Source organism: Anopheles ziemanni, chromosome 2 (genome assembly GCF_943734765.1).
Source record: "Anopheles ziemanni chromosome 2, idAnoZiCoDA_A2_x.2, whole genome shotgun sequence".
Taxonomy (NCBI): Eukaryota; Metazoa; Arthropoda; class Insecta; order Diptera; family Culicidae; genus Anopheles; species Anopheles ziemanni.
The window spans coordinates 86,556,975-86,583,941 of NC_080705.1; the positions used below are offsets into that span (position 1 = coordinate 86,556,975).

Genomic DNA, 26,967 nt, shown 5'->3' on the forward strand with positions numbered 1-26,967 from the left:
AAATCAATCATCAAACACAAACCCAACGACGAGCATTCTCAATCAAATAATGATGGAAAAGACGAAGGTTACAACTGTTTAGAAAACAAAACACCCTTTAAATCATTTATATCTCGCTCGACATTGCTTACGACAATTTTAGATCAAAACTGTGTTGCGCCATATCGTGCCCTTTATTTCTACGGGCACTATCATTTCGTTTGATGATACTGTTTAATTCGATGAACGCCAAGATGGAGCAAGCATTCCTACCGTATTGCATCAGGTTTGTTGTGCCAATATAAATTCCTGACTATTTGCAGAATGGACTTTATTTCCAAAATCACAAAACTATTACAAACTAAAAACTCGTAGAAAAAGTAAAAGTATTTTGAAAGCTGTACACTTGTGCTCTTGCAGGAAATGGAGGGGTCGTGTTTGATAAAAAAAAAATGAAACTGTACAGGAAAAACAACTAAAAACCATTTCCTCAGCCACATTTCCTTAATTGCATGGACCAACGATGGTCTCTCAACACTGAAGAAAAAAAAGTCCAATAAGAAGTTGAATCGGTGAATGCAACGTCCTACAAAATGTGAGCAAAACAAGGTGGATCCTGCGGGCCGATCGAAACGTTATCAGAAAGGGCAATGCATACATGTTTGTTACTTTTTCCCCTTTTTATATTCCCTGATGGTAGTCAAAGCAAATGATGTATGCTTCTTACGAATCTTTTCTTATATATTAACATTTCATTTAAGCTTTCGATTAAAAATCAAACGTTATCTACGTACAAGCACGCACACACACACTAACTCACGCCCGATTAGGGTTTCCCGTCCCCTTTTTTTTTTATACAAAAGCCGTAGGAGAAGATGGCCGCTGCTAGTGCTGCTGCCATTTTTGCTGCTCGGGCCTCGATTATCCTTAGTGTTACCTATTCCCCCTTTTGGCATTTCTTACGTGTCTAAAGCTTATCTTACTTTGCAACATTCGGTGATTGTTTCTTCTTGATCATGCTTACCTGCTGCTGCTGTTGCTGCTGAGCGGTGGTGGCAATTTGCGGCGCCACCGTACCACCCGAGCTAGCAACAGTCACTACACTGCCTCCTAGTGTGGCAGCACCGCCAGCGACGCCGGAAGCAGCAGCCGAAGCAGCGGCTGACCCGGCCGTGGTTGTAGAGGAAGCCAGACCCTCCGATGTGCTAGTGGTTCCACCACCCGCGGTGGATTGCACGATCGTTGCGGTTGTCGTAATTAGCTGTGCTGTTGGTTGCTGCTGCTGTTGGCCACCGGAAGGCTGCTGCTGCTGCTGCAGCGTTACCACCTGCGGTACACCGATAATGGACTGTACGGTGGTGCTTCCGGTGACACTGTTGGCCCCGGAAGTTGTCTGGCTGCTTTGTGAGACCGCCTCCACTCCTCCTCCGAGCGGCGTCGGTCCGGTGGTCGCAACGGTAACGGTAGATGGCCCACTGACACTAACCCCTATCTGTTGCTGCTGCTGCTGCTGCTGGAGTTGTTGAGGCGACTGCTGGACCGTTACGGCCACCAACGAGCCGCTGGAGGTGGTCTGCAGTCGTACCGGGCTGGCATTGGAACGTGCCGCGGCCGCTGCTGCCGCCGCTTGCTGCTGGCTCTGGATGGCGTTCAGAATAACTTGCTGCTGCTGGGCGGTCGTCGCACCGCCAGCCACCTTGATCGTGCCAATGTTTTGTCTTGGCATTTGTGCGCGAATGTTACCAACCTGTCATTTGGGAGATGGGAATGAACGATTTGTTAACAAGAGACATCTTGAAGAAATGCTAAATAGTTTGAGAAGATGCTAACCTGAATTGTTTGACCTTGATTCGGCTGCTGGGACACCGAAACCGGGATCATCCGCCCGACACCCGTTTTGCCGAGCACAATCTGACCCCCGCTGGCCAACGACCCGGGGTTCGCGTGACGAATCACCTGCTGTATTTGCTGCATGGTCATGGTGGTGGTCCCGCCACCCAGATTTTTCGGTCCCTGCACAAACAGCTGCGTCGGCTGACCGGCCTTGCCAGCGACCTGCGTTATCTGCGTCATCTTAGCCGCGCCCTTGCGCTGTTGCGCTAGAATCTGTTGCTGCAGCTGCAACTGGCGGACCTGCTGCTGGCTGCTGATCGTCTTCAGCTGGCCTGGTTTCACATGCGACAGTGTCATGCCGGTTGCGGCCACCGCCGTTCCGCTGGACGTTTTGACGAGCGTGGCGATCTGCTGGCCGGTGGAAGTACCGGCCGCGGTCGCCTGCTGAACCTGCAGGCTGGCCGGGGCGAAGATTTGCGTCTGTGGAATGAGCTGCTGTTTGCCGAGTTGCTGCTGCTGTTGTTGCTGTTGCTGCTGGCTCAGGATTTGCCGTTTCACCATCAGCTGCATTTCGTTCTCGGTCACGGGCCGCGTGATCATGTGCTTGGTGGGGCCGAGCTGCTTGATGTATTGCATGCGCGGCTGACCTTGAGCCACCTGCACCGTTGCCACGCTCGCGACGGTCGGTGTCTGCGTCACCACCTGCTGCTGCGTGCCGGAAGAAACATTCACCGCGGCCGAAACGACCTGCGTCACCTGGGCCGAACTAACCACGCCGGGTAGCACCTTCTGGCCGCCCGCAGTTGCCACCGTCTGACCGACCGTGCCTCCCGTCTGGATGATGTTGCCCTGAATGATCGCCGGGCTGACGATGGTCGGCTGACCGGGCCCACCCGATTGCAGCGTCCCCCCTCCGACCTGCGTGGCCGTACCCGGGTGTAGCACCTTGAGCTGCTGGCGAATCGGTTGCTGGCGGTAGAACTGTATCTGCGGCGTGTTGATCGGCTTCCCGGCCGTCGTCACCGTACCGACGGAGATGGATTTGGCCACCACGCCGGACACCTGCTGGGCGCCGGCCATCGAAAGGCGCAGCTGGGCGGTTTGTAGCTGTGCCTGCGTTAGTCCACCACCGAGGCTGACCACGGTTGGGCTCTGCGAGCCGGAGCGCTGCAGAACCACCTCGTGCAACGTTCCGGGCGGTGCGACAATGCGTTGGGCCCGCAGCGCCGAGGTGGTTAAAGTGGCTACCTGCGTTGGCTGGATCGTGGTTGCACTGGAGGCTAGTTGCGCGACCGATACGACCTGCGGCATCGACTGACTTGCGAGCGTCTGCACGATCGAGGCTTGCGTCACGGCGCTCGCAGTGCTACTGGTTTGCAGCGCGATCTGTTGCTGCTGCGAGGAAACCGGCTGATGGATCGACACGATTTGAGGCTGCGAGGAGAGCTGCACCGTGCTTACGCCGGACATCGTAGTGACCGGCGTCGTGAGTACCACCGAAACCTGTTGCTGGCCACCTTGTTGCTGCTGCTGCTGCTGCTGGAGATTGCTGTTTTGCTGCTGCTGTGCAGCTGCTACTTGCGCCAACTGCTGGGAAAGCAAGTTCTGGCTAGCCGAACTGGCCACTATCGCCTTCACGATGTGCTGCTGACTTTGTGATTGGTTCGGGCTGGGACAAATGCTCACCACCGAGCCACCGGTGCGAGCCGCAGCAGCTTGCAGTGTCGATGCTTGCACAATCGTTGCCACGGTGGAGGTGGCATTCGTCGGCACGCTGCACACAACAATCGTAGCCTGCGGTACTCCTCCTCCAGCCCCACCGGCAGATGTTATCTGTTGTTGCTGCTGTTGTTGCGCTGAGGCCACTTGCTGGGACAGAGAATGTGCCTGAATTTGCAGTTGCTGCTGTAGCAAATGCTGCGATTGCTGTTGTTGCTGCTGGGCTACTGTGACTGCTTGCATGGTTGCCGTGGAAGGCTGCTGCTGCACAACCTGCTGTTGGACGACTGCTGTTTGCACATGTGTCTGTGGCGTCGCCTGCTGAGTCGTTGTCGAAATCGGTTGCACGCCTACTACGGTTGCCGTGGCTAGCTGAGACTGTGCTTGTTGCTGCTGTTGCTGCTGCTGGATGGTCGCCACGACAGCCGTCGTTGTTTGCGGTACAGTTGCGGTTTGAACCACTTGTACAACCTGCTGAGAACCTGCTGATTGCTGTTGTTGCTGCTGCTGAGCCTGCTGCTGCTGTTGAGCCTGCTGTTGCTGCTGAGCTTGCTGCTGCTGCTGCTGAGCTTGCTGTTGTTGTTGCTCTTGGGCGAGCGTTTGCTTGTGCTTCTCCTTCAAAATGCGCTCTGCTCGCCGGGTTGCAATTTCAACCGGCGTCAACGGGCTGTCGTAGTTCGTGATGCCGTTCTGTGCCAGCACCAGTGCATGCTTCGGATTCTTCGGCACCGTAGGTAACGCGCTCGAGAGCGATGGTTTCACCGGCGTCGGCTTTTTCGCCGCGAACGCCGTCTTAATGTTGTCAAACTTCTGGCGCATCAGCTTGATGAACGAGCTGTTCGCATCGCTCGTGTACAGCTGGCCGGTGCGCATCGACCGTATCTGCTTCGGTGGGGATGCACGGGCCGATGCTGAAGGTGTCGGCGAGGTAGACCCTCCTCCACTACCACCACCTGCTGCACCACCAGCGGATGACGCAACACCACCACCGCCGTTGGTGCCCTGCTTCAGCGGGTTTTTATTCTTCTTCTGCTTCTTCGGACTTTCGAGCAACTTGCCCTCCTCACGGGGCATGATGACGCTCTCGTACCGATAGCGACACTGCTTCGGAAGCCGATGCGTGCGCGACGTCTGATTTACGATGTCCGCCACCAGGTCCCAGTTGGGCGTATGGCCCGGCGAAATAACCATCAAATTCAGCGGCAAACCCTGCAGATTCTGCACCACGTTCAGTATCGCCATGTCCTCGTACACCGTCCACTCTGGCAGTCCCTCCGGTTCGACCGGCGGCTTCATGGGGACGGTGTTCGGTTTCATCGCCAGCATGGGCGGGAACGGCTTGATGATGCCCTTGTACCGCTGCAGCTTGTACTCCTTGCGCAGCTTGGCAATCTGAGGCGTGGGCCGATCGAACAGGGAACGCGGCGCGTAATAGGTGTCCTCGCGACGAATCTTCGGCGGACGGCGCCCTTCCGGGCAGAAGCCTGCTTCCGACCGGCTGCGCTTGTGGTCCTTTTTCACGTACACCGGGGGTAAATCTGATTCCGGAATGATGTCCGACGTGTCGTACAAGAACGTCAGCGAATGATCCACGTACAGATCGTTATCATCCTGCGGTGGTGTAGGGGGACACCACATCTGTAAAATCAATCAAGTTATGAAATTCGTTCGTACGCATTTAAACGGGGAAAGGACATAGGCAGAATAAACTGTATCCGCAGGATATTGTTGGCAAAAGAAACTGATTCTGTAGTCCAGAAACCGAGCGAAGGTGAAGAATTTTTTCGAAGCTATTTTCTCCTTTAAAAAACAAGCTCTTCTCTAATATAAATTTCATTATTCTGCTATACTATTACTTAAAATAGCTTCCACAATTGTATCACTTTCACTCACAATTAGTATCGAACTTGGCAAAAGAACCAAGATTTATGTTCTCGGTATTTTTTGTTGTTGTTTAGCCATTTTTATCTTTTGGGAATGAGGTTGTCTTCTGCCTACATCATTAATGAACAAATGTAAAAAAAGGTCTTATACTCACCGGCATCCTTTCCATCGTACTATCCGATATCCATATCTAGCGCATTTCCACGATACATCATTACCGAACAAGCGAACGAGCGAGCGAGCAACCGAGCGAGTGTGTGTGTCAGAGAGAGTGAGAAAAAATAGAGAGAGATAGGGTGTAATATAGACATTACTCTGGACGATTATTTTGTTTTGTTAATTTTAACTGTTTCGTTTTGCTGCAAATATGCACGCTACTGCATTGATAACAACATAAATATTGTTTTTCTTATGCTTAACCCTCATATTTTACTTAGAGTAAACCATGACGGATTAAGTAATTTGTATGTTCTTCGTAATTTTATGATGCATTCAAGAATCGTATTTTCTACGGACTTATTGATGATTTCAATTAGTTGTCGCGGGGTTACACTCATACCATTTCTTATCTGTTTTGTACTATACAGTAGAGTAATACAAAAATATCCTTTGGATATCATTTACACAGAAATCGAATGAAACAAATGGACATCAAAGTAATTAACTTCCTTTCGGTGGAATCGCCTGACAAATTGCGTATTGCGCAGTTATTTTTATCAATGTTGAAATCTTTGAATGCATCAGTAATTACAAGAAAAAATTAACAAAATAAATTTCCCCTTGCTGTTTGTTGAGTTGTTTGAATTTGCTTACGTGTACGTTCGAATAACACATACTATATTATCGTGCGGAGATTTGATGTCATACTTTGCTTAGTGATGACCCAAAAATTGATACCGAAAATGTATATACTATGGAAAATTTGCAAACGAGTCTTACATGCATAATACATCAATTCCTAACAAAATTAGTTTTTTTGTTCATATATTTTTGGTGCCATCAAAAAGTCGGACTATATGGGTTGTTTTGCTATGACCCTATGGTTTTTTAAATATAATTTTAAACATTTTTTGGGTCAATTATTTTGCTGCTCCACAGCGATATGCAATTTTGAACGTACAATAAACAGCAAGTGATGTTGGATTTTCGTCCACTTCTCTTGTGACGCAATTCGCATTTCGTATTACATTCGCTTTTTCTCTCTCTCTCTTTCTATTTTGTTTCGCTCACTCGTTAACTCTCTCGCTCTATTCGTGATGTTCGATCTCCTTTCTTATCGCTCGGTTTTATCCTGTTAATCATAGTTTAGCTTTCAATAGTAGCATATTGAAGCACCATCACCAACGTCCGTCATTGGATTCTTTGAGATTTTTTTCTTTGATTTTTCTTTCCGATTTATTGCGTTCCGATCCTCTGTTATCATATCAGGACCATGTGTTTGGCCTTTCAGGAAACCATCCGTTTTACTCGTCGCTGATTTACTTTTCTTAGAAAGATAGAACGATCATTTTTGTGACACCAAAAATTTGATCTTTTTGTTTGTACTACTTCAGGCATTAATTGTGCCGTTCGTTTTCGTTTCGTTAGAAAAAAATATATAATGAATTCATCAACTCAGCATTTTACTCAGCAAGGACAATTTTTTTATTCTATTAATTTTTTCTCGTAGCCTTACGATCACCGTTTTTCATGCATCTTATCTTGTGTCAGGTTTATCAAACGCTTCTTCTGTAGCGAATTTATTTATTTTTTTACATATCCCTGGGTTGTAATATTTTACTTTATCCGCGTTTTTTTTTCTTATTCTGTATCCTAACATTTCTTTTTACACGCGCACATACACTCTACACACACACGCACACACACACATACACAACACAGACATTGGATCAGACCAGTTATGCGTGGTCTTCTTTACGTCGTTTGATCCGTCTCACAATCGCATCCCCTCGGCGCAGGAGGCTATTCATCACCCTGTTAATTTTTGTAGTTTGTTATGTAATTGAATGATATAATAATGCAGTCTGATTTTGTTCTCATTTTTTTACGTTGCCATATTCTAAACGCTCGCTTAGGCAAGTTGTGTCCACCTCGTGCGCATCGTTTTGTCATTGGTTATGTCCCCTGTTATAGTTCTATAAATGAAGTTATCAGCAGTATAACCATGTGATTTGTTTTCTGTAAGTATTAGGTTTTTGCTCTGGGGTACTGAAATTTTGAAAAAAGGCTATAATTGAAACAAAACATGGACACAATGGGTGACGGGGGTTGCTGGTGGTAAATATCAGCAGCGATAATCTGCGAATCGTTTGCCAGCCATCATCGGTATACAATACACTAACTGAAGATTTGCAATCTTTAACACCAGCCGTAGTAGTTTTTTAACAGAAGGAGATAACACCTAACTGACACTTAGAATTTATAACCTTTCCCCCCCCCCTAAAATGATCGACAGAAATGTATCATTTCGAACAAAGTAGTACTACTCCATGGAGAAAGGATAAGTTTCAGTTTAAAAGGAATGCGTGCAAAAAGCGCACCCCACAACTCCCTTGGGGGAGGAATTTCACTTACACACTATGATCGTTATATTTCATCTCTGTGACCGAGAAGGATGAAGGGGGTGATGAAATAATGATGGCGAGAAATAAATAGTGACTTTACTGTCGATTTTTTACTGTACAAACGAACTCTATCACAAGTGGCATGATACCCAAGGACCCGATTGATCACCTATACTTTCCTCCTTCTACTCCACAGTGGAGAAGGTAGGTTGTAACATGGAGAGAGATAAAGAGAGTGAGAGAGAGGGAGATTGAGAGAGTAGAGACAGAGGCGGAAGAAGAGTGAGCAAGGGAATCAGATAGGGGTGGCGTAGGATACTACACATTTGGTCACGTAAGACGTGTAGACGTAAGGAATATAGATTCTTCGTATTATTTTACTGCATGTGTGCCCCTTATTTGACAATTGCGTACAAGGACCGATAAAATATGAGGGCGATAGTAATACAGTAATCGTTTAGTAGGACCTTTTAGGTCATTTTAGGACCCAATGCCATTTCATAACTTTCCACAATATTGCTGACTACATAGTGTCGGATCAGCACCACCGCCGTGTAAAATGTTCCAAGCTTTAGCTTAGAAAGATGATCTGGAGCATGTTTAGGTTCAGATCGTGAACACGATCTATGATAGACGAGGTCTATAAACTCTACGACTATGTCACACCCAGTTTCTCGTAACATTCGAATGACAACGCAAAGCATGGTCTGTGAAATTCTCAAAGGCTGTACCTAAAGACAGGCCACCAAAAGAGCGCGCAGGGCTTGTAGCGAGGATTAAAAGCAAATGGTTAAACTAAATGTTTTCCGGCGAATAGAGTAAACGTATTCAAGAAGTTTGTCCAAACAGTAATACATTGTCTGATGACGTCATAATAGTCCGCGGATCTGCATAGCTCGAAGTCCATGAATGAATTTCGTTTGCATGTCAAACTGTTAAAATTGTAATAAAATTATTGAACCTAATAATCTCGATTTAAAAAGTTTACTCTCAAGCAAACCAATTTCAAAACGTAAAAGTCAGACAAGCGGTAATTGCCAGGCAATGTTACATACATTTTCTGTGACAAATCCTAATAAATCTAACCACCGTTTTGCAGATTTTGTTCGATATTGTCAGAAAAAAAAGTAACCTAACAAAGATTGACGTATTTTAAAAATAAATATAACTTGCTCCTGTATTATACAAACGAGCCTTAGAGGGTGTATTTTCTTCCTTGATATTTTGCTAAACACGAAAAGTGACTGTATACATTGAGCTGGCTTATAGTTTTGCCCAACACTGTAAATAAATTCTAACTATAAACACACCATAAACGAGACAATGGTGTTCGCTTCGTCTTGAACACATTATCTAGCGAAGCCTTCCAGTGATTGGAAAAACTTATGGAACCATCTGTACATATTGAATGAATCAATTGATCATTTGAAAACATTAAAAATAACAAATAAAAAACCCTACGGCGTACGCGAACGAAACAAAGAAGCAGTCCATTTAAAACAAAGTTCGCTTCTAATAAAAACGTTATCGAATCTCTCACCGTCGTCGGCGGTTCATTTTTTTAATAGTCTAGTGTCGGTTGAACAAAACGGTTTTGCAGCTCCAAACATAAGGACCAAACATAATAACTCCGCCATAATTCACCGGTCACGGTCACAGTTCTCAACAGTCCAAAGGAATCGTCTTTCGTACGTGATAAAGTTCTTAACATTCTACTATGTACACACTCACTGTGATGTTGTGTTGATTGAGAAACACACAAACTGTTCTTGTCGAATGCTTTAGAAAACGAAGTTAAAGGAAAAAGGTACAGGAGGAGGGCGGTATGTTGCATAGCTTTCGCAAAGAGCGGCTGTTTTTAAACCCCATTAGTACGGATGTTGACGCTCTGGTGGTGGTTGTCGAAACGGCAGCTAGTTTACATCAAGTTTGACCATTCTCTATGGTATCATCATGATGATCGCCAACGGTAGCATCAATGGCCGGTTTATATTTTACCGACCCCATCGTCGTCGTTGGCCCATGAAGCTCGCCTTTTGGAGTGTTTTGTATTAGAGGGTCTGTGTCTTTGTTTTTCCCTTCTCCCTGTTTCGATGATGCCAACCAACTGTCCAGCGTTCGGGTGGCTCGATTGTTGGCGGGTGAAACGGATCGCCCAAGCGAGAGTCGGTTCAGGCGGCGCAACTTCGGTACGGTCGGGGTGGGTGTCCGGAACCCATCGCTCACATTTTTCCGCCCATCTGCGGCGGTCGCCGATCGAACGGTGGACGTTTGCGCCGTACTGGGCGGCTTGTTGAAATCGTTCACAATGACTTTCAGATCCTTCAACAAAGTAATTTGAGATGCATTTACACAAACCACTTCGTTGCTGCTTGTGCTGCTGCTGCCATCGGATGATGTTGGGCCGCCAGTGGGCAACTTGTTCTCTACTGGGACCTTCCGCTTTCCCGCACCAGTATCATCGTCTTCGTCTTCCATCGTACCGTCCGGCATAAGCGGATCCTGTGCCATATCGGAACCGTCAGCATCATCATCCAACGACCTCGTGTCGCTGTCGTTGTGGTGATTGCCCACGGTCTGGTGGTGCAGCTGCAGCCGAGGAGGGGTGTTTTTTGTTTTCGTCCGCTTGTAAACGGGCAGCATCGGACTGTCGTCCAGCGTCCACAAGTTAATCTTGACCGTTCCCCGCGACCGCGTCCGAGGCGTGGCTGCCAGAGGGTTGCCACTCTGATCGCCACTCGCATCTTCTCCCGCAGCGGCGATCGGTGTCTTGCTTCGACTGTCCCGCGATCGTCCACCCCTTGAGGTGGGTCGCGAAAGCTGCCGATCGGTGGCGTGCGGTGTCGTCGGTTGTCCATCACCGATCACGTGTGCATCATCATCGTGCTCTCTAGCCGCCGCTAGCGCTCCGCCGGCCGAACTGCCACTGGTATAGTAACTGTTCATTTGGTTCGAGTCCGAATCAGGCGCATCGTTGGAATCGATCATCACGTCCAGGCTGCACTCACTGTCGAACTCGTCGAGTATGCGCATCGCCGACGGTTCATTCGTTGTGGTACGCTGCTCCGAATCGGTAACAGTCAGTAAGGGGCCGCCATCTCCAGCACCACTGTTACTGGTAGTACCCGAAACCGCCGCCGCCGCTATCGGAGCACCTTGACGAACACCTCCTCTTCGGATGAACTTTGGGCGACTGTGCTTTAAGCTACTCGCATTGCGATTCATCGCTACTTGCTGCTTCGGCAACGCAGACACGGTTGTAGCAGAAACCTTGGTGACTTCCGAGGCTCGCCGGGCCACTGTGGGATTCATCACTGAAGGTTTAGTAACAGCGGTGGACTTCCGAGATGTTGTGCTCACTGCATTCAACGCCACGATCTTGTTACGATGCGCCGTACTGGAGGCAGTTGCTCTTGCCGCCGCTGCTTGCTGCCCGTTTTCCTCTTCCTCCTCCATCTCCTCCTTTGTACTACCTTCTTCTTCATCTCCTTCAGCATCCAAATCAGATTCATTACCGTCCTCAGACGACGTCTGCTCGTCTTCTTCCACCTCCTCCTCCTCTTCCTCCTGTACGCCGTCTTCGTCTTCGTCATTGTCTTTATCATCCACATCGGTATGATCGTCTTCGTCGTCGTCGTCCTCCTCCTCAGATTCTTGCTCTTCCCCAGGAACCCTTCTTCTCGCTCCCTCATCCCTCTTAACACGCTTGGCGGCTCTACGACGAGTAGGCGCTACCAGCTCCATCACTTTCCTTCTCCTCTCCTGTCGTGGTGTTGGGCGCAAATTTCGCCTCCGTCCTCCACCGGCAGCAACTGATTGAGCTGCTACCTGTGGGTGCTTTCGTTTACCAAGTAGACTTCCCCCCGTCGCTGGTTTCACACCGTCCAGTTTGGCAACAGAATTCTGAGTGCCTTTGGACGGTGGTAGTAGTGCCGGAAGATTCCGATCATTACTATTTGCGGTCCGGTGGTGATGGCTGCCCCTGCGTTTTGCAACCGAAGACCGAACGCTACCACCACCACCACCCCCCTTCATCAAACGGTGCGTCACCATTTCCGTCCTTCGATCACTTCTACCACCTGCGACGACGTCACCCTTCTTTCCCAATGAAGCCCCCCGCCGCTTATGTCCACCGGTGGTAGCAGCAGTTGCTCTCGCCTTTGACCTGCTCGGGGTCGGGGTCGGTGGCGACGCCCGATTACCGGGACGCAACTTTTTCCTACCACCCCCACTACCACTACCTCTATTGCTAGGATGAGTTTTATTATTAACCTGATTTTTGGCATCCTCCCGGGAGAAGGTGAGCAGATCAGCGTGCTCTTCCGCTTCGCGCTGCCGTGCCGCTTCCTCGTTCCTTCGCTGCTCGGCCAAGCGGTTCGCCTCCCAGTCGCGTTTCTGCTGCTCGATCTCCTGCTCGACCGCTTTCAACTGCACCGCAGTCCAGGTACCTTCGGTGTCCTCGACAAAACGCATCGCGTATCGTTCGATAGGACTCAACTGGAATGGGCGAGAAACGAAAGAGGATATTTAGGCAGAAATCTCGCGATAGAATACCAATAAGTTAGGGAAACTTTTTTTTTCCTTTTGTTTTTGGTTGTTCGAGAATCTTGAAGGCAGACGGTCACATTTAAAACCAATCTTCCGAACCGATACGTCTTTGATGTGCCAACAAGTAACATAGAAAGATACCGTAAAACAGTTGTGTCGTTCGGGTGTCGTTCTTGCCAATCCGGAGACCAGCATGATTGTTACACAATTGGGGAAGGTTCGTTTGTGTATATTCTTCACAGTTTTTCGCCATGAAACATACCTGTTTAATTAAATTCTGTACTTCCTTCTCGGCTTTGCTGAGCTCTGGCTGTTTACTAACGGTGACCACTTCGGTGCCAGCGCCCGAAACCGACGCCGCCGCTTTCTCCTCATCGGCCAGCGGACTGTTGTTCTCGTCGATCTCGTCCAAATCGTCGAATCCGGCGGACGCTTCGGCTTTGGCGAACTTAGCCGCCTGGACATCCTGATCATCTTCCGCGGCCGCCAGCGCCGACTCGAAAACATTGATCGCCGATTTGCTGCTTTCCGCGTCGACCACCGCCACTGCCGAGGAGGAGGAGGAGGAACTAGCGGCCGCGGCCGTCGCTGAGAGATTCGCATTCAACCGATCCTTACGCTCCCGATCGCGCTCGAGCACTTCGGCCAACCGAGCCGAAGCGTTCTCCTCGACGGCATCGACCGTGAACAGATCCTGAATGGTGGTGGAGCTCTTGAAGTACGCCGTCGTGAAGTTGCCACCCTCGATGGCCAGATCGCCGAGGATGCGCTTCTGGTTCGCCTTCTTCAGGATGTTCTCCTCGATCGTCTTCTCGCTCACCAGCCGGTAGATGTGAACGTCGCGCGTCTGCCCGATCCGGTGGCACCGGTCCTGCGCCTGCGCATCCATCGTCGGGTTCCAGTCGGAGTCGTAAAATATCACAGTATCGGCACCGGTAAGGTTAACACCGACGCCACCGGAGCGCGTCGACAGGATGAAGGCGAACATGCGCCGGTCGTTGTTGAACCTTTCCATCAACACCTGCCGCTGCTCCACCTTGGTCGTGCCGTCGAGCCGCAGGTAGATGTGGCCGTGGTAGTTCAGGAACGCCTCCAGCACATCCAACATGCGCGTCATCTGGGTGAAGATCAGCACCCGGTGGCCCTCCGATTTCAGCTTCTTCAGGAGCCGATCCAGCGTTTGTAGCTTTCCACAATCGTACTGTATCAGCCGGGGGTCCGGGAACTGTTTGTAAACAACATGAGAAAAGCGTATAGGTAAGAAACATTAGAACCATGGGGAAGTAAAAAACAAAACATCGACGCATGAAGCTATTATTTTAATAGTAGTGAAGATTGTCCCACAATCGCAAGTTTAGCCCTCCATGCTCTAGGATATTATTTTAGCCATGGAAGTCGAATAGCGACCAAACGCCATTTGGAAAATGAGTGCACATACTTTAGCTCCATTGCAAAAATCGTTCAGAAGTATCGCTTCAAAACGATCGATTATTGGAGCATTACCACCGATGGGAAACCCAGCGATTTAGAAGTTTATGAATGGGTTTTACATTCAACATTCATATCCAATACCCTTTTCCTCCTGTCGTTTGAGAACATTGATTATAATTTGCATGTTAACACACTGTCTTTAAACTAACAATCATTGATCTGGACTGTGTAGCATCACGACAAAAGCTTCACTAAAATAATCAAGTGGAACCACTATTAAATGATGCTGACTTGTTAAAATTACCACAACTAGTAGACTTGTCTTTACGACTAGCTACCAAAGAATATGTGGATACTCTTACATGCTATAGCTCCATTGCAAAAATCGTTTAAAAGTATCGCTTAAAAACGATCGATTTTAAGAGCATTTTTGCGGAAAACTTTTAGGTGAACCTTTTGTACTATAGTGTGTCTTTCGCTATTGTTCGAGAACTGTGATAGCAAACGGCCATATAAAACCGTTTGCGGTCTGGAACGTCCTTAATATACCAACAAGTAACATAGAAGGAAACCATAAAGCTAGAAGCTTCGGAGTCGATCTGATAGTAGTCTAGTTGGGGAATCTGAGATGAGTACCAAGATCGAAAAGACAGCATGTCTTTCGCTATTGTTCGAGAACTTTGATAGCAAACGGCCATATAAAACCGGTTGCGGTCTGGAACGTCGTTAATATACCAACAAGTAACATAGAAGGAAACCATCAAGCTAGAAGCTTCGGAGTCGATCTAATAGTAGTCTAGTTGGGGAATCTGAGATGAGTACCAAGATCGATCGAAAAGAAATGTCGCAACATACCATGCTACGAGCCGGAAACAGTTCCAGCAGAAATTGCATCGTTCGGTAAGTGTTCTGGGGGAAAATTGCACGTTAGGAAGACTGGCACAATTTCACCCATTTAACGGTAAACTTGTTAGGTGTACCTTGTGTACCACAGTGTGTCTTTCGCTATTGTTCGAGAACTTTGATAGCAAACGGCCATATAAAACCGGTTGCGGTCTGGGACGTCATTAATATACCAACAAGTAACATAGAAGGAAACCATCAAGCTAGAAGCTTCGGATTCGATCTGCTAGTCTAGTTTAGTTGGGATCGATCGATAAAAAAGAGAGGTCGCCACATACCGTGCAACGAGGATTATTTGTTTCCTTTTAAGAACAGCAGAAAATTTTGTATGTTTCATCAACTGAGCTAGCAGCAATTGCATCGTTCGGTAAGTATTCTGGGAAAAGATTTTCCATAAGGAACACCGTCACAATTCATTTCGCCCATTTGATGGTAAACTCTTAAGGTGATCCTTTAGTACCACAGTGTATCTTTCGCTATTGTTCGAGAACTGTGATAGCAAACGGCCATATAAAACCGTTTGCGGTCTGGAACGTCCTTAATATACCAACAAGTAACATAGAAGGAAACCATAAAGCTAGACGCTTTGGAGTCAATCTGCTAGTAGTCTAGTTGGGGAATCTGAGATGAGTACTAAGATCGAAAAGACAATATGTCTTTTGCTATTGTTCGAGAACTGTGATAGCAAATGGCCATATAAACCGTTTGCGGTCTGGAACGTCGTTAATATACCAACAAGTAACATAGAAGGAAACCATAAAGCTGGAAGCTTTGGAGTCAATCCGTTAGTTTAGTTGGGGAGTACTCTTATCCTCATCCATTGTCCAGTTCCAAGTAGTAGACCATATATTTTAACAATTTCAGCTGCAAATGGGGTTCTATTGAAATTGGGCTGTTTACTTGAATATTATGGGATAAACCTGTTTATACTTCTTCAATGTGCAGTATTACGAACCTGTGTGCTCATGGCGGATATGATCGGATGCAGTAGACCGATAGCGGGGCGGATCTGCTCCGTCATCGCCATTTCCCACTGCTGCTCGGCGTTTAGCTTGGAGGGATGCGGATGGGACACCTGTAGATACGGTGTCGGTGCGCACACGGCAGGTACAAAGATGACAAAATTGGAGATAGTGTAGCGTAGCTCCTCCGCCCGCTGCTCGATCGTTTTGATCGCTGCCATCAGGCTGCAGCTGGCCACATCGACGACGGCCCCCGGACGACGCCACGTTGCTCGACGCAAGTGATACGCACTGGCCACTCCGAGCGGGATCAGTTCGGCGGACCGTTGGCTAAACTCTTCCTCGATCATCTCGCACAGCGTCTCGCGCAAATCCTGCCCATAGATTGGCGTCGCGTCTAGCCGTTTCGAGTTAATCCGTCCGAGCAGCTCCAACACTTGGCTCCGGCGCTCCTTGCGCGATTCTTCAATGCGCGCTAAATAGAACTCGGTGCGCTGCCGTTCCTCTGCATCGATGGTGGTGCTGTTGATCACTCTACTACCTCCGCCAGCCGTTCGCGTGCCAACTCCTCCTCCACCCGATGTCGTCCGAGGCGTCGACGAGGAATGATTCTTCAACTGTTGCATAATGGTGGCGGCCAAGGTGGACGAAATTTGCGTCTGCTGGCCAACGCTCTGTACCATACGGTTGCTAACACCGGTGCCGCCGGCCGTAGCAGTGAGCAAAGACTGACTACCTGCTAGACTCGCTCGCTGCATCGACACCACGTTACTCATCGACGCCAGCGTTCGTTGCTGAAGTCCGGTCGAGCCGGTGGCGGGCACCGCCGACTGTAACCGGCCAGTAATGATGTAGGATGGCGTAGCCATCGCTCCAGAGCCGATAACCCCTCCGGGAATGATCTGTACCACCTGCCCGGTGCTGAGCCGGTTCTGGGCTTGCTGTTGCGGTGAGTTCATGGTGGAGGAGGTGGTGAGCATACTGCTGCTGCTGCCACCAATATCACGTTTACGTAGGAGCAAAGCGGGCGAGGCGCTTCTGCTGCTGTTTATCCCACCTATACCGCTTGTTGTTGCCGCCGTTCCAGTGGTACTGGAAGGGTCCACCATCATCATCATCGTCGTCGACGACGATGACGTTCGCCCTCGCACGTCGATGAGTCTGCTGTTGAGGGGCAACGATTTCTTATCTAACAACGATGCATCATTTACAAGCGGGACGAATTTCGTCCCGTCAGTCTTCATGGCTGGACTGGTGCCGATCCGCACACCGGTCGAACCGACTCCGGGCCGACGACCACCGAGGGATTCCTGCACGCGAAAGTCCGGTATGCGCACGTGCAACCGAAGCTTGCCAGTCGGGCAGCGAGGCGGTGGGAGCGGCGTCGAGTCAATCTCCTCGATCAAACGCTTTGGCATGCAGAGCCGCTGCGATCGATGCGCGACGTACGCGGACAGTACCAGCTCCAGCTGAACTAAAACTAAATTTAAGGAAGACAGATCAACTTGCTGCGGAAGAAAAGGAAAAAAAACACCATGGAGGACCACATTAATAAGCATTTGTGAGCATCCATGCTTCCCAATACTCATCGCCAGCCAGACTTACAGTGAACGGGTCGTAGTTGAACATATTATACACCAGAGAGGCCGTCTTGAAGCTAATGCCGTCCATACGGAAGGGCGATATCGTCGGGCGCTCCTCGAACATGTTCGGATGGTTGCAAACCTTCCGTAGCTGCATCAGCACGTTAATGACGCTCAGCAAATTTCCCGACGCAAGCGTTTCCCGCGTTCTATAATAGAAAGCAAAGGTTCAATAAAAGAGAACACATTCATACGGCCTGCAGCTTTCCACTTTGGCACTTACTTTGCTCGACTCATAAAGTCATCGTAGAGAAATCGCTGCCGCTTGGAAAGCCTGCACATTATGACGTGCTCGTATTTTTTCGGCATCTGTTTTTCGACCTCCGACTTCAACCTTCGCAGCAGGAATGGTCGTAGAACCTGCAACGCGTGCGTGGGGAAATTGCCAAACAAATCGTTGTTACAGTTGCACCGTGATTGCCGGGTTTGGATCAACACGTAGAAACCGTGTAGTAAGTAGTAATCGATAACATTATGATTATTCACCACCAAAAATGAAAAAACGATTAGAAACACTCACTGACCACAGACGAATAACGTTAAATCCCGAAAACATAATAGACGCCTAGCGATGGTTGATGGAAATTGCCTTCAATGCCATCGACAACGTTACAATCAATAAAAACATATAAACCAGTAATCAAAAAACCGAAACGTTAACATCGACACAATGAACAAAAACATGAACATTAACCAAACACAAAATGATACTCGTGTAAAGCCTAAATTCCGTCTTCTACGCCGCATTGCACCGTCTTCGAACCCAACAAAACCGCTATCAGTTGCTTTTAGCCGACTAGCCAACTGTATCTGAACATAGTAACCCAGTTGTCAATCGTAACTAAACATTTGTCATGTCTAAGTTGTACATCTCTACAACACGAACCCGAAATTATACACTTCAGTTTGATATAGCAAATGTCTAGTTACGATTTACAACTGGTTGACCACCAGATGTTCCTTCAGCCACTGTCGGCGTAGCTGCTGCCAGTGATTTGTTTGGGCCAAAAGAGGGTGTAAGAGAATAGAATGAACTCAAACCAACATGAAAAAAAGTGTAGGTAAAACAATTGTAACAAAAAAGAAACAACAGAGAATGACGGAGGGACGGGGAACGAAGGCTCATAATGAAAACACCTCGCGATCGACGATCAAATGAAAGTGTGTGTATGAGTAATTTGTGTGTGGGATGCGTAAATAATCATAATATTACATTACGTACAGGGTACAGACCTTGTGAAGGCGTTTGATAATCGTTTCACTGTACTCGGAGTTGCCTTCAATCATGCCGGTCATCGGATTTGAGAACCACTCCTTAAACTCGCGGTGCGATTGGAAAATGTGCGGCATCAGGAAGTGCATCAACGACCACAGTTCCATTAGATTGTTCTGCAACGGTGTGCCGGTGAGCAGCAAGCGTCTGCAAAAAAAAGGGGAGTGAAGGATGGTAGATATTTAGGTTTAGTTTCGTTTCAGCAATACAACAAGTGGAGGTAACACGAGGTAAAAGAAATATGGAAAAGGAAAGCTTATGTATGGCGCAGTTAGAATTGACTTATCAGACAAATGCCTCGTAGAGTCATCCGGAAAATGGTGACCGGGTGTCTAAAACAGACCATGCCGGTTCCAATCAGGTAATAAAAACGTATTGTTTATCATCATGTAAAACAATTTTCAAACAACGCCCTTCGAACGAATTTTCAAATAGGCTTTCCCCTTTTTCCCCTACGAACATCCGCATACTCACTGTTCCGTTTGGAAGTTTAGCAGTAGCTGCCAGCGCTGGGACCGGAAGTTTTTAATGTTCTGCGCCTCGTCCAGGATCAGGTAGTTCCACTTCTTCCGCCGAAAGCTCTGGTGGTCCTGGATCACCAGCTTGTACGACGTGATGCACACATGGAATGCGTTCACCTTCGTCCAACCGGTGCGCTTCAGCTTGCGCTCCTTCGGCGTGCCGTAGTAGGTGAGTATTTTGAACCCCGGGCACCACTTCTTGAACTCCATCTCCCAGTTCAGCATCACCGACGACGGTACGATGATCAGGTGCGGGCCCCAGTTGCCCTTGACGCAGGCCAGATGCGCCAGCAGCGAGATTGTTTGGATCGTCTTGCCGAGCCCCATCTCGTCCGCCAGGATTCCGTTCAGCTTTCGGTCGTGCATCGTCACCAGCCAGTCGAGACCGATGTGCTGATACTCGCGCAGGGAGTGCTTCAGGAGGATCGGAATGGGCGTCACTACACTGGTCGACGAAAGCGTGTTGCCCTTCGGCTGGATGCTTTCGGCGATGGCGGCCGCATCGTTCAGCATGTCGTCCTTGGCGCTTTGGCTCTTTTCCGGCGAGGATGATACACCGCTACCGCCGGCGGCGGAACTGGTCGCTCCGGTCGCACCTGACGATGAAGCCGTCTCGTCATCGAGCAGATGCTTGAGACCGATACCGTCGTCCTCCTCCGTCTCCATCGCTTCATCGTCGTCCTCTTCCTCGTCCAACTCCTCGTCGGTCGAAGGCAGCTCGTCGTCTGAACCAGTGAGTCCCTCGCTATTATCTTCGACATCTTCCTCCGACGCTGATGGAGACTCCACCGCAATAGATTGTTTCCGCGTTTTTCGACGCTTCCGGTCAATATGCGAGGCTACCTCCTCCTCCTCCTCATCATCATCGTCATCATCAGAATCCAGATCCATTTTGTTTCCCGACGGTGGTGGTGGCTTGTTATATTTTGCCATCAGCTCCTCTATGCTCATCTCGTTGTCCGCCTATGGGAGGAAGTTATTGAAAATAAAGCATTAGAAAACAAAAATTGATGTCACCATTCGTGTACATTGGTGTAACTTACATTGAGTTCATCGATTTCTTTCTTATGATCCTGATGCTTCTCCTTCCTTTCCTGCTCCTTGATCGTATCCTCGTCGTCCATGCTGTCCTCGTCGGCACTAAAGTCTTTATCACCATCCTCCTCATTCGAACCACTTTTACCACCACCATCCTCCTCCTCCTCATCATCATCCGGTTCGGACAGGACGATTTTGTCACGATTTTCCAAGTAGTCCTTCGGTAGATTCTTCAGGAAATCATCCAAATCCATCTCGGACTCTTTCTGCAAGGCGGCCACCTCATCTTTGGTTCCTTCCTCCGCTTCGGCTTCGGCTTTTGCGATCGTTTCTTCGTCGTCGCCGGAACTTTCCGCCTCGGGGCAGAACTCTTCGTCCGAGCCACCCGCCAAACCCCGGTGCGGCGAGGAGATGCGCGACGAGTTTAAACTTTCCGCCTTACTTCCCGAAGGCCCGGCGGCACTGGCCGTTCCAGAAACACCACCACCGGAAGCGGCGGCAGATGGAACGGTCACTTTGTTCATGCCTTCGACCAACTGTTGCGAGTACTTCTCCGTCTGATCGACGATGAAGCTGAGCTGCTGATCCAGTGCCTTCTTGCGCTTCTCGTCCAGCTTCGTCTGCTGCTTATACTCCACCAGCTTCTCCGCGTTCGACCAGAACGTCTTGATCTCCTTGGCCACGAACGCGGCTATGCGTTTCAGCTGCAGCTCCTGCGCCTTCTCGGCCCGCTGCGCGGCGAGCGCCTTATCTTGGAAGTGTTTTTGCACCATGCGCGCACACTTCCTCGCACACGCTTTCTTCCACTTGCGCTCCTGGGCAAAGTCGGCCGCTAGCCAGACCATCTCCTCCAGCAGGTAGTCCCAGTGCGCCTTCGGGCGGGCCGGTTCTTGCACCTTTGGCAGGCGCTTCTCCGTCCATAGACCCTCCTTCTGCAGTTCCTGCACTCGCTGCATGACAAACACCTCCTGCCGCGCCTTGTTGGTGTACTGGTCCGGTCCGTTGGTGTTAGGCGCCGATTGTGCGGTGACGCTGCTGCTGGCTGCCGCCAGCTGTCCTTGCCCGCTGCTTTCGTTACCGTTCCCCAGCGTTCCATTCTGCTGCGGGACGGAGTTTAACGAGCCCGCATAAACTCGCGATGTCGAACCACCGGACTGACCAACTCCACCCCGCAAACTACTGTTGCTGCCTACGGTAGACGGCCCATTGGAGCCAATTGTCGGTACAACCTGAGATGTTCCTCCACCAGTTATTCTACTGCCGCTCGCATCCAACTCGCTCTTGGCCACGGAACCGAACCCTCCGGCTGCGGCAGAGGATAATTTTTTCCTATCGACCGACGTCGCCGTCGTCGTCGTCGATGCTGCTGTAGCGCCGATTCCTAATCGATCGGGAATTATCGGTGTTCCTCCTGGAGAGAAGAAACAAATTATTTGTCTTAATTAAATAGGTCAAAAACGAACATACAAAATGTAGCCGTGTACACAAGAAGCAGGAAAACTGATTCGCCATTGAGTGTGAAAAATTTCAAGAAAAAAAAAACATTCCACAAACATCCCGAAACAGAAACAAACGGATTATTCTCTAGCAAAACATAAACTTGAAAGCGTCTGCTACATATCGACAATTTATTATTCATCATCACAACTCTACGATAATTAAAAAAGGACCCTGAAAACAAATATCTGGAATCACTATTGGAGTGTCCTTTTGTTGGATCAGCTCAACATGCAAGGGATAACTTTTGGTATTTTACTGTTTTTGAAATAGATAAATATAATCGTAGATTTTAAAGCTCCTATTTGATTCAAACAGATCAACAGAAATGAACAGAAAAAAAAACAACTTGAATATTCAGCAAAATAAGCTATATGTTGCACTAAGATCCGTATTTTCAGAGAAAAACATCTTCATGCCGCGATAAATTGGAACCAAGTTAAAATGAAAATGAATGGAAAAATCTAACATCAAAAATAATTCTTGCATAAGAAAAAATAAAATTCAACCATCAAAAATCTAATCGAAATTCGATTTTAACTCGTTTAAAATCGTTCAACAGTGATATAATGGTACTAATTGTAAGTTAGATAGAAAAAAAGGGTGCTCTACCTGGCACCAATGGCTGTGGAGGGTTTCCTAACGCGGTTGATACACTAATTTGCCCAAACACCATCCCATGACGACCACCTTGCGGTCTACCGGGGACATGACCTGCGCGCAGGATTGAGAGGAAAACAACGCCGTAGAAAAAAAAATATATTAGTGCAGGGCGTTGGAAGATGGTGGTCCACTATCGATAGCACAAGGCGTATGCCTTGGAAAACATGATGCATGAAAGCAAAGCGAGCTTATCATACTGGTTTCCATATCTGTTCATCCCATCCAAAATGCTTCAATTCATAAAGCTGTTCCTAGCGAATGGCTTTCAAAGATCAGCCCATCATAGCTTCTCCAACAAGCCCCACGTATTTTCCAACGCGCAGCGGATACAACGTTTGATAGCTAATGCTAGAGCCAAACCAGAGGTAAAATACTCATAGGAAATGTCACCATGCACACAGCAACCGATATTACCTTGCTGGCTAAGTTGTGCCACCGCAGCCGGCAGCGTTGTTGAGACGGCCACCGGAGTTGCACCGACGCCGGGTATTTTGATTTCCGCGCCCTGTGGTAAGCTTGCTGCACTCTCCCGGCCACCCTTGTTGGTCGATACTGTTGAAACGTGGCTGCTGGAGCTAATGCTGTTTCCGAAATTTGTGGCACCCGCGCTAACCGGGTGATCACTGGCTCTGATCGCTCGTGTAGATTGCTAGTGGTAAGAAAATTAAAGAAATTAGTAAGTAAATTTTGCACATGTTAACAATGCGTTTTAATTAATTTGGTACAATGTTATAGAACACAATGGTTCATTGCTGTATTATATCAGACAAATGCCTCGTAGAGTCATCTTTAAAATGGAAAAGGTTGTCTAAAACAGACCGTGCCAACTCCAATCAGATAGAAAGTAAGTAAAGTTTATCATCATTTACAGCATTTGACTATGATTTCGTTAAATAATAAAAAAAAAAGCTGAAGATGGTTTAAATAATGTTTTGTCACTATAAACAGTTCGTTTCTTTAATAGAGCATACCTGTTTCAGGGCTTCTCCCGCCTCTTCCAAGTTGGTAGACAAAGGTTCCAGCTTGTACGAACGAATGAAGTTGGTAAACGCAGGTGTATGTGGCTTTTTTCTCCATGTGGGATATTCCATCATACTTCCACCGGTTTGAAGAAAAAACAGTTCTGCTACATGTTCAGAGTACCTGAAAACAGTAATGTCAATAATTATCAGTTTTAACAGCTACTTTAAAGCTATTGACTTTAGAGCTATAACTACCACTCCCGAATAGCCGATATTTACCCGCCTCACGGCGCAATTTAATTTGACTTGACCAAAAATATCGACCTACTTTTCAGAAAACTGTTCCAGCTATGGACGTTTGCTCCATCTAATAAACTTCGTGGGTCAAACCTTTACTTCAAACTCTCCCTTTTGTCGCTTCAGTTTTACACATGTAAACATGTTATTTTTAAATTGAAAGTAAATTGCTTTTTAGATACAATGATCTTATCTGTAAGGACGCTCCACCGCGACGGAGTGGGTTGAATCTCAACCGAGACCGGACCATCCCGGTTATCGTTCGTTATCGAAGGTGTTTAGCTTTAGGTACCTTCACAAGTTCAATTTGTGGCAATTCGTGCGTAAAATAAGGTTTTTTTTCTGTACAGGTAGGTTTTCTTCTAACTGCCTTTCCCAATCACTAGCTCTATAAAAATGAACCTTGCATAGACTTTCTCCGAAAGTTATAAAGTTTGCAAACAAGCCTTTGTACTTTGTTTTCAAATGTTTTCATTTTGAGTTCGGCTGACTTGTGTCATTAGTTTTGATTATTCATACGGACGCGCGAGATGATGGAAGTATAGATATCTATGTCCTTTCATTTAGATTTCAGTACTTACCCTTCTTTGATATTTCTTAATCTCATGTACTTGTGCTCCAGAATCAATTTCTTTAGTGCAGCAAAATCATTGTCTACATCTGCAGCGGACTCTAGCTTAACACGTTTCCGCGACGCTGTGGGAGACGGCGAGGAACTCTTGTGTGAGATAGCAGTGTTGACCGCAAGCGAAGCAGAAGATGCCGTCGCAACAGTAGCAGTAGCAACAAACGAAGCAATAGCGGTCGATTGCCCTCCACCAGCAACAGCAACAGTGGGAGCAACCAAAGCTCCACCAGCCACCGCAACCGAAGAAGTTGGTATAGAGTTTGTTGACACTAACGTTACGTTCCCGAGAACTACCGAGCTCGAGCTGGACGCACCACTTCCACTGACTGTCGTTGTCGTACCACTGCCGGACAAACTTACTGCTGACCCTGATGCACCCCTTCCAGCAGGTTCCACACTCGTATCCGATACACACACTGTAAGCACTGTACCGTCGGTTCCGGAGTCGCCTCTACCGGTACCGCTCGCACTACTTGCTGCACTACTTCCTGTTCGTTCGTCGGCCCCCGCACTACAAAAGCTTGCATTATACGCGTCACTAGCCGTACTGGTGACGGGCGTTGTTCGGCTTCCGCTGGAGCCTCTTACACTTATACCCTGCTGCTGCTGCTGCTGCTGCTGCGTTGCCCCTAACGACGACAATGACGAAGATTGCTGAACACCAGTTACATTCGTTGCGTTATTTACATTGCTATTATTGCTGCTGCTGCTGCCGACGTTACTGCTACTGCCGTTTCCTGCGGTAGACAAAAACGACTGCTGATCCTGTTGCGGTGGAGTACTTTTGCTGGATGTGGTGGCCGACACTGAAGAGGAGGTCGGTGTTCCAGCAGACTGCATTTGCTGACTCTCGTGGTGCTGCCGCGGGGGATGCAGTGAGCTTGCTGGTTGCTGAGGCTGTTGTGGTTGCTGTTCCTGTTGCTGATTCTCATTAAACGCACGCGACATTGGTGTAACCGGTCCTTGTGTGCCAGTTGGTAACTGCCAGAGAGGAAAGCAAAGGATAAGTTGGCGTCATTCTAGGAGACAGGGGCTCATTTCGGACGTTTCTGGTACATACCTGGACCGCGTTGTTAACGTTTGGTACTCTACGATCAGTCCCAGCAGGAAGGGCCTGGTTTCGACCACGTTGCCCTCCCGCTGTATCGCCTTCATTCATTTTTTATACATCTAGATGAAAAGAGGAGCAATCCCAGGCCGGAACATTAGAATCCAGAAATTATCGTTCGTATCATAGACCGAACGGCTCTTCGATATTTAAATGATCAGACAAATGCCTCGATTGTAATCTTATTAACAACCCATCTTTCTAGAATAGAAATATGGACCGTTCAGAACACATTGTAGTAGAAATTTATCATCATTGTAGCCGTACGATGGGGCAAGGGAATATTTCGATAGCACTCAAAGGAAGTAGCGCACTAAGTAACAAAAATGACACTCTACCTAGGAATTTATGAGCTTCCATTTTGTACATATTTTTTTGTAATTGAACCTATTGTAAACAATGCGCTACACGCTTGGACCACATTTTCTGCTCTTTAATCGAAGCACTACACAAAAGCATCGAAGCCGCTCTCGATGGGCAGCTGTCAAACAAGCGAAACGCGCCAACTTCCACTTTCCCTCCGCTGCTCCGCAGGAACGGAACAAATAATGCAGCCATTCAACGACGCAGCCTACACTGACACGGCAAGCGCGGCGTGGATTCTCGCAGAGAATACATGAAACGAATTCTTTTTCTTTTTACTGAGCCAATCCACCGCCAGATGACATCAGGCAAAATTGTGGAAGCACACGCGTTTGTCCACACTTTGGTGGCCATTTTTTAGCTAACTCCTTTTTCTCCAGCCAGCACATTTTAAACGACGAGGCTACACATTTACCGGTTGCTGTATCACGTACACTTGTTTTTCGGTTCACCAAATTGAATTACAAAAATGTGTTAATAAAACGATGAAAAATATGTTATGACCGAAAATTGCGGCATTGCGAAATTGCCGATTCACTGTGCCATAGCGAAAGCGAGGCTTAGAGCAGCACATTCAAGCACACCATGAAGGGAGCGATATCGAGAGAAAAAAAAACCCCAGCGCGGACGCCATCTTGGTTTTACAGAATGTTCGGGCGAGTCCCGGGTTGCAGAAAACGAGCAATTCGTACCTCAACTGGAGGGCAATTTCGATCCGGAACGGATGATAATTACACTCATTTCACATTCGCACTAACCACGTCGCGATACAACATTCGGAACGCGTGCCCGATCGCACTTTCTTTGTCTAGTGAGGCAGAAACTTAATTTCTTCTTCAACGCGAACGTCGCCTCGGACGGGTCACGGGAAAATGCTTCTTTCTTTTGAGCTGCCGGAAAAGAGAATGAACCTGCTAGCTTGCCGCAGCGCTGCCAACATGACCGCGTCGAAAGCGACCGTAAAAGCACGCAGCCACTGGTCTAAATTCAACATTGTCAAGCCGGTTCATACGAGACAATGGGTTATTGGAATTTCGGTTCGAATCGGATATTACCCACCAGTTTAGAAAAAGAACATTATTGAATAATTTCTTATATTAAATGAAAATGCATAATTCATGGTAAGTGATTCAAATACCTGCTGCTGGCAA

The 26,967-nt window shown here is 47.9% G+C and overlaps 1 protein-coding gene and 1 non-coding gene across 2 annotated transcripts; both read right to left on the reverse strand.

Annotated features, from left to right (window-relative positions):
* Positions 1–958: 958 nt before the first annotated feature.
* On the reverse strand, positions 959–26,695 carry LOC131294624 (helicase domino). The gene is made up of 17 exons (XM_058322670.1): positions 26,509–26,695; positions 25,406–25,515; positions 24,299–25,326; positions 23,430–23,601; positions 22,873–23,107; positions 20,304–21,709; positions 19,214–20,223; positions 18,700–18,886; positions 17,690–17,826; positions 17,429–17,615; positions 15,817–17,331; positions 12,790–13,752; positions 12,252–12,476; positions 5,570–5,605; positions 4,521–5,169; positions 1,771–4,466; positions 959–1,726 (listed from the first exon to the last, which is right to left on the reverse strand). Exons 2-17 carry the CDS (start codon positions 25,502–25,504, stop codon positions 959–961), a joined length of 11,313 nt encoding a protein of 3,770 aa, XP_058178653.1. The 5' UTR covers positions 25,505–25,515; positions 26,509–26,695.
* LOC131283272 (small nucleolar RNA Me28S-Am2589) lies at positions 23,214–23,329 on the reverse strand. Its single transcript, XR_009188762.1, has one exon. It is a non-coding gene; the product is annotated as a small nucleolar RNA Me28S-Am2589 (small nucleolar RNA).
* Positions 26,696–26,967: the final 272 nt, after the last annotated feature.

Excerpts from the sequence above, each read along its gene's own strand:
- LOC131294624 (XM_058322670.1), bottom strand. The coding sequence starts at position 25,504 with ATGAATGAAGGCGATACAGCGGGAGGGCAACGTGGTCGAAACCAGGCC. Across the intron at positions 25,327-25,405 it reads ACGTTAACAACGCGGTCCAG|TTACCAACTGGCACACAAGG; the intron begins GTATGTACCAGA and ends CCTCTCTGGCAG. Across the intron at positions 5,170-5,569 it reads GTACGATGGAAAGGATGCCG|ATGTGGTGTCCCCCTACACC; the intron begins GTGAGTATAAGA and ends TTGATTTTACAG.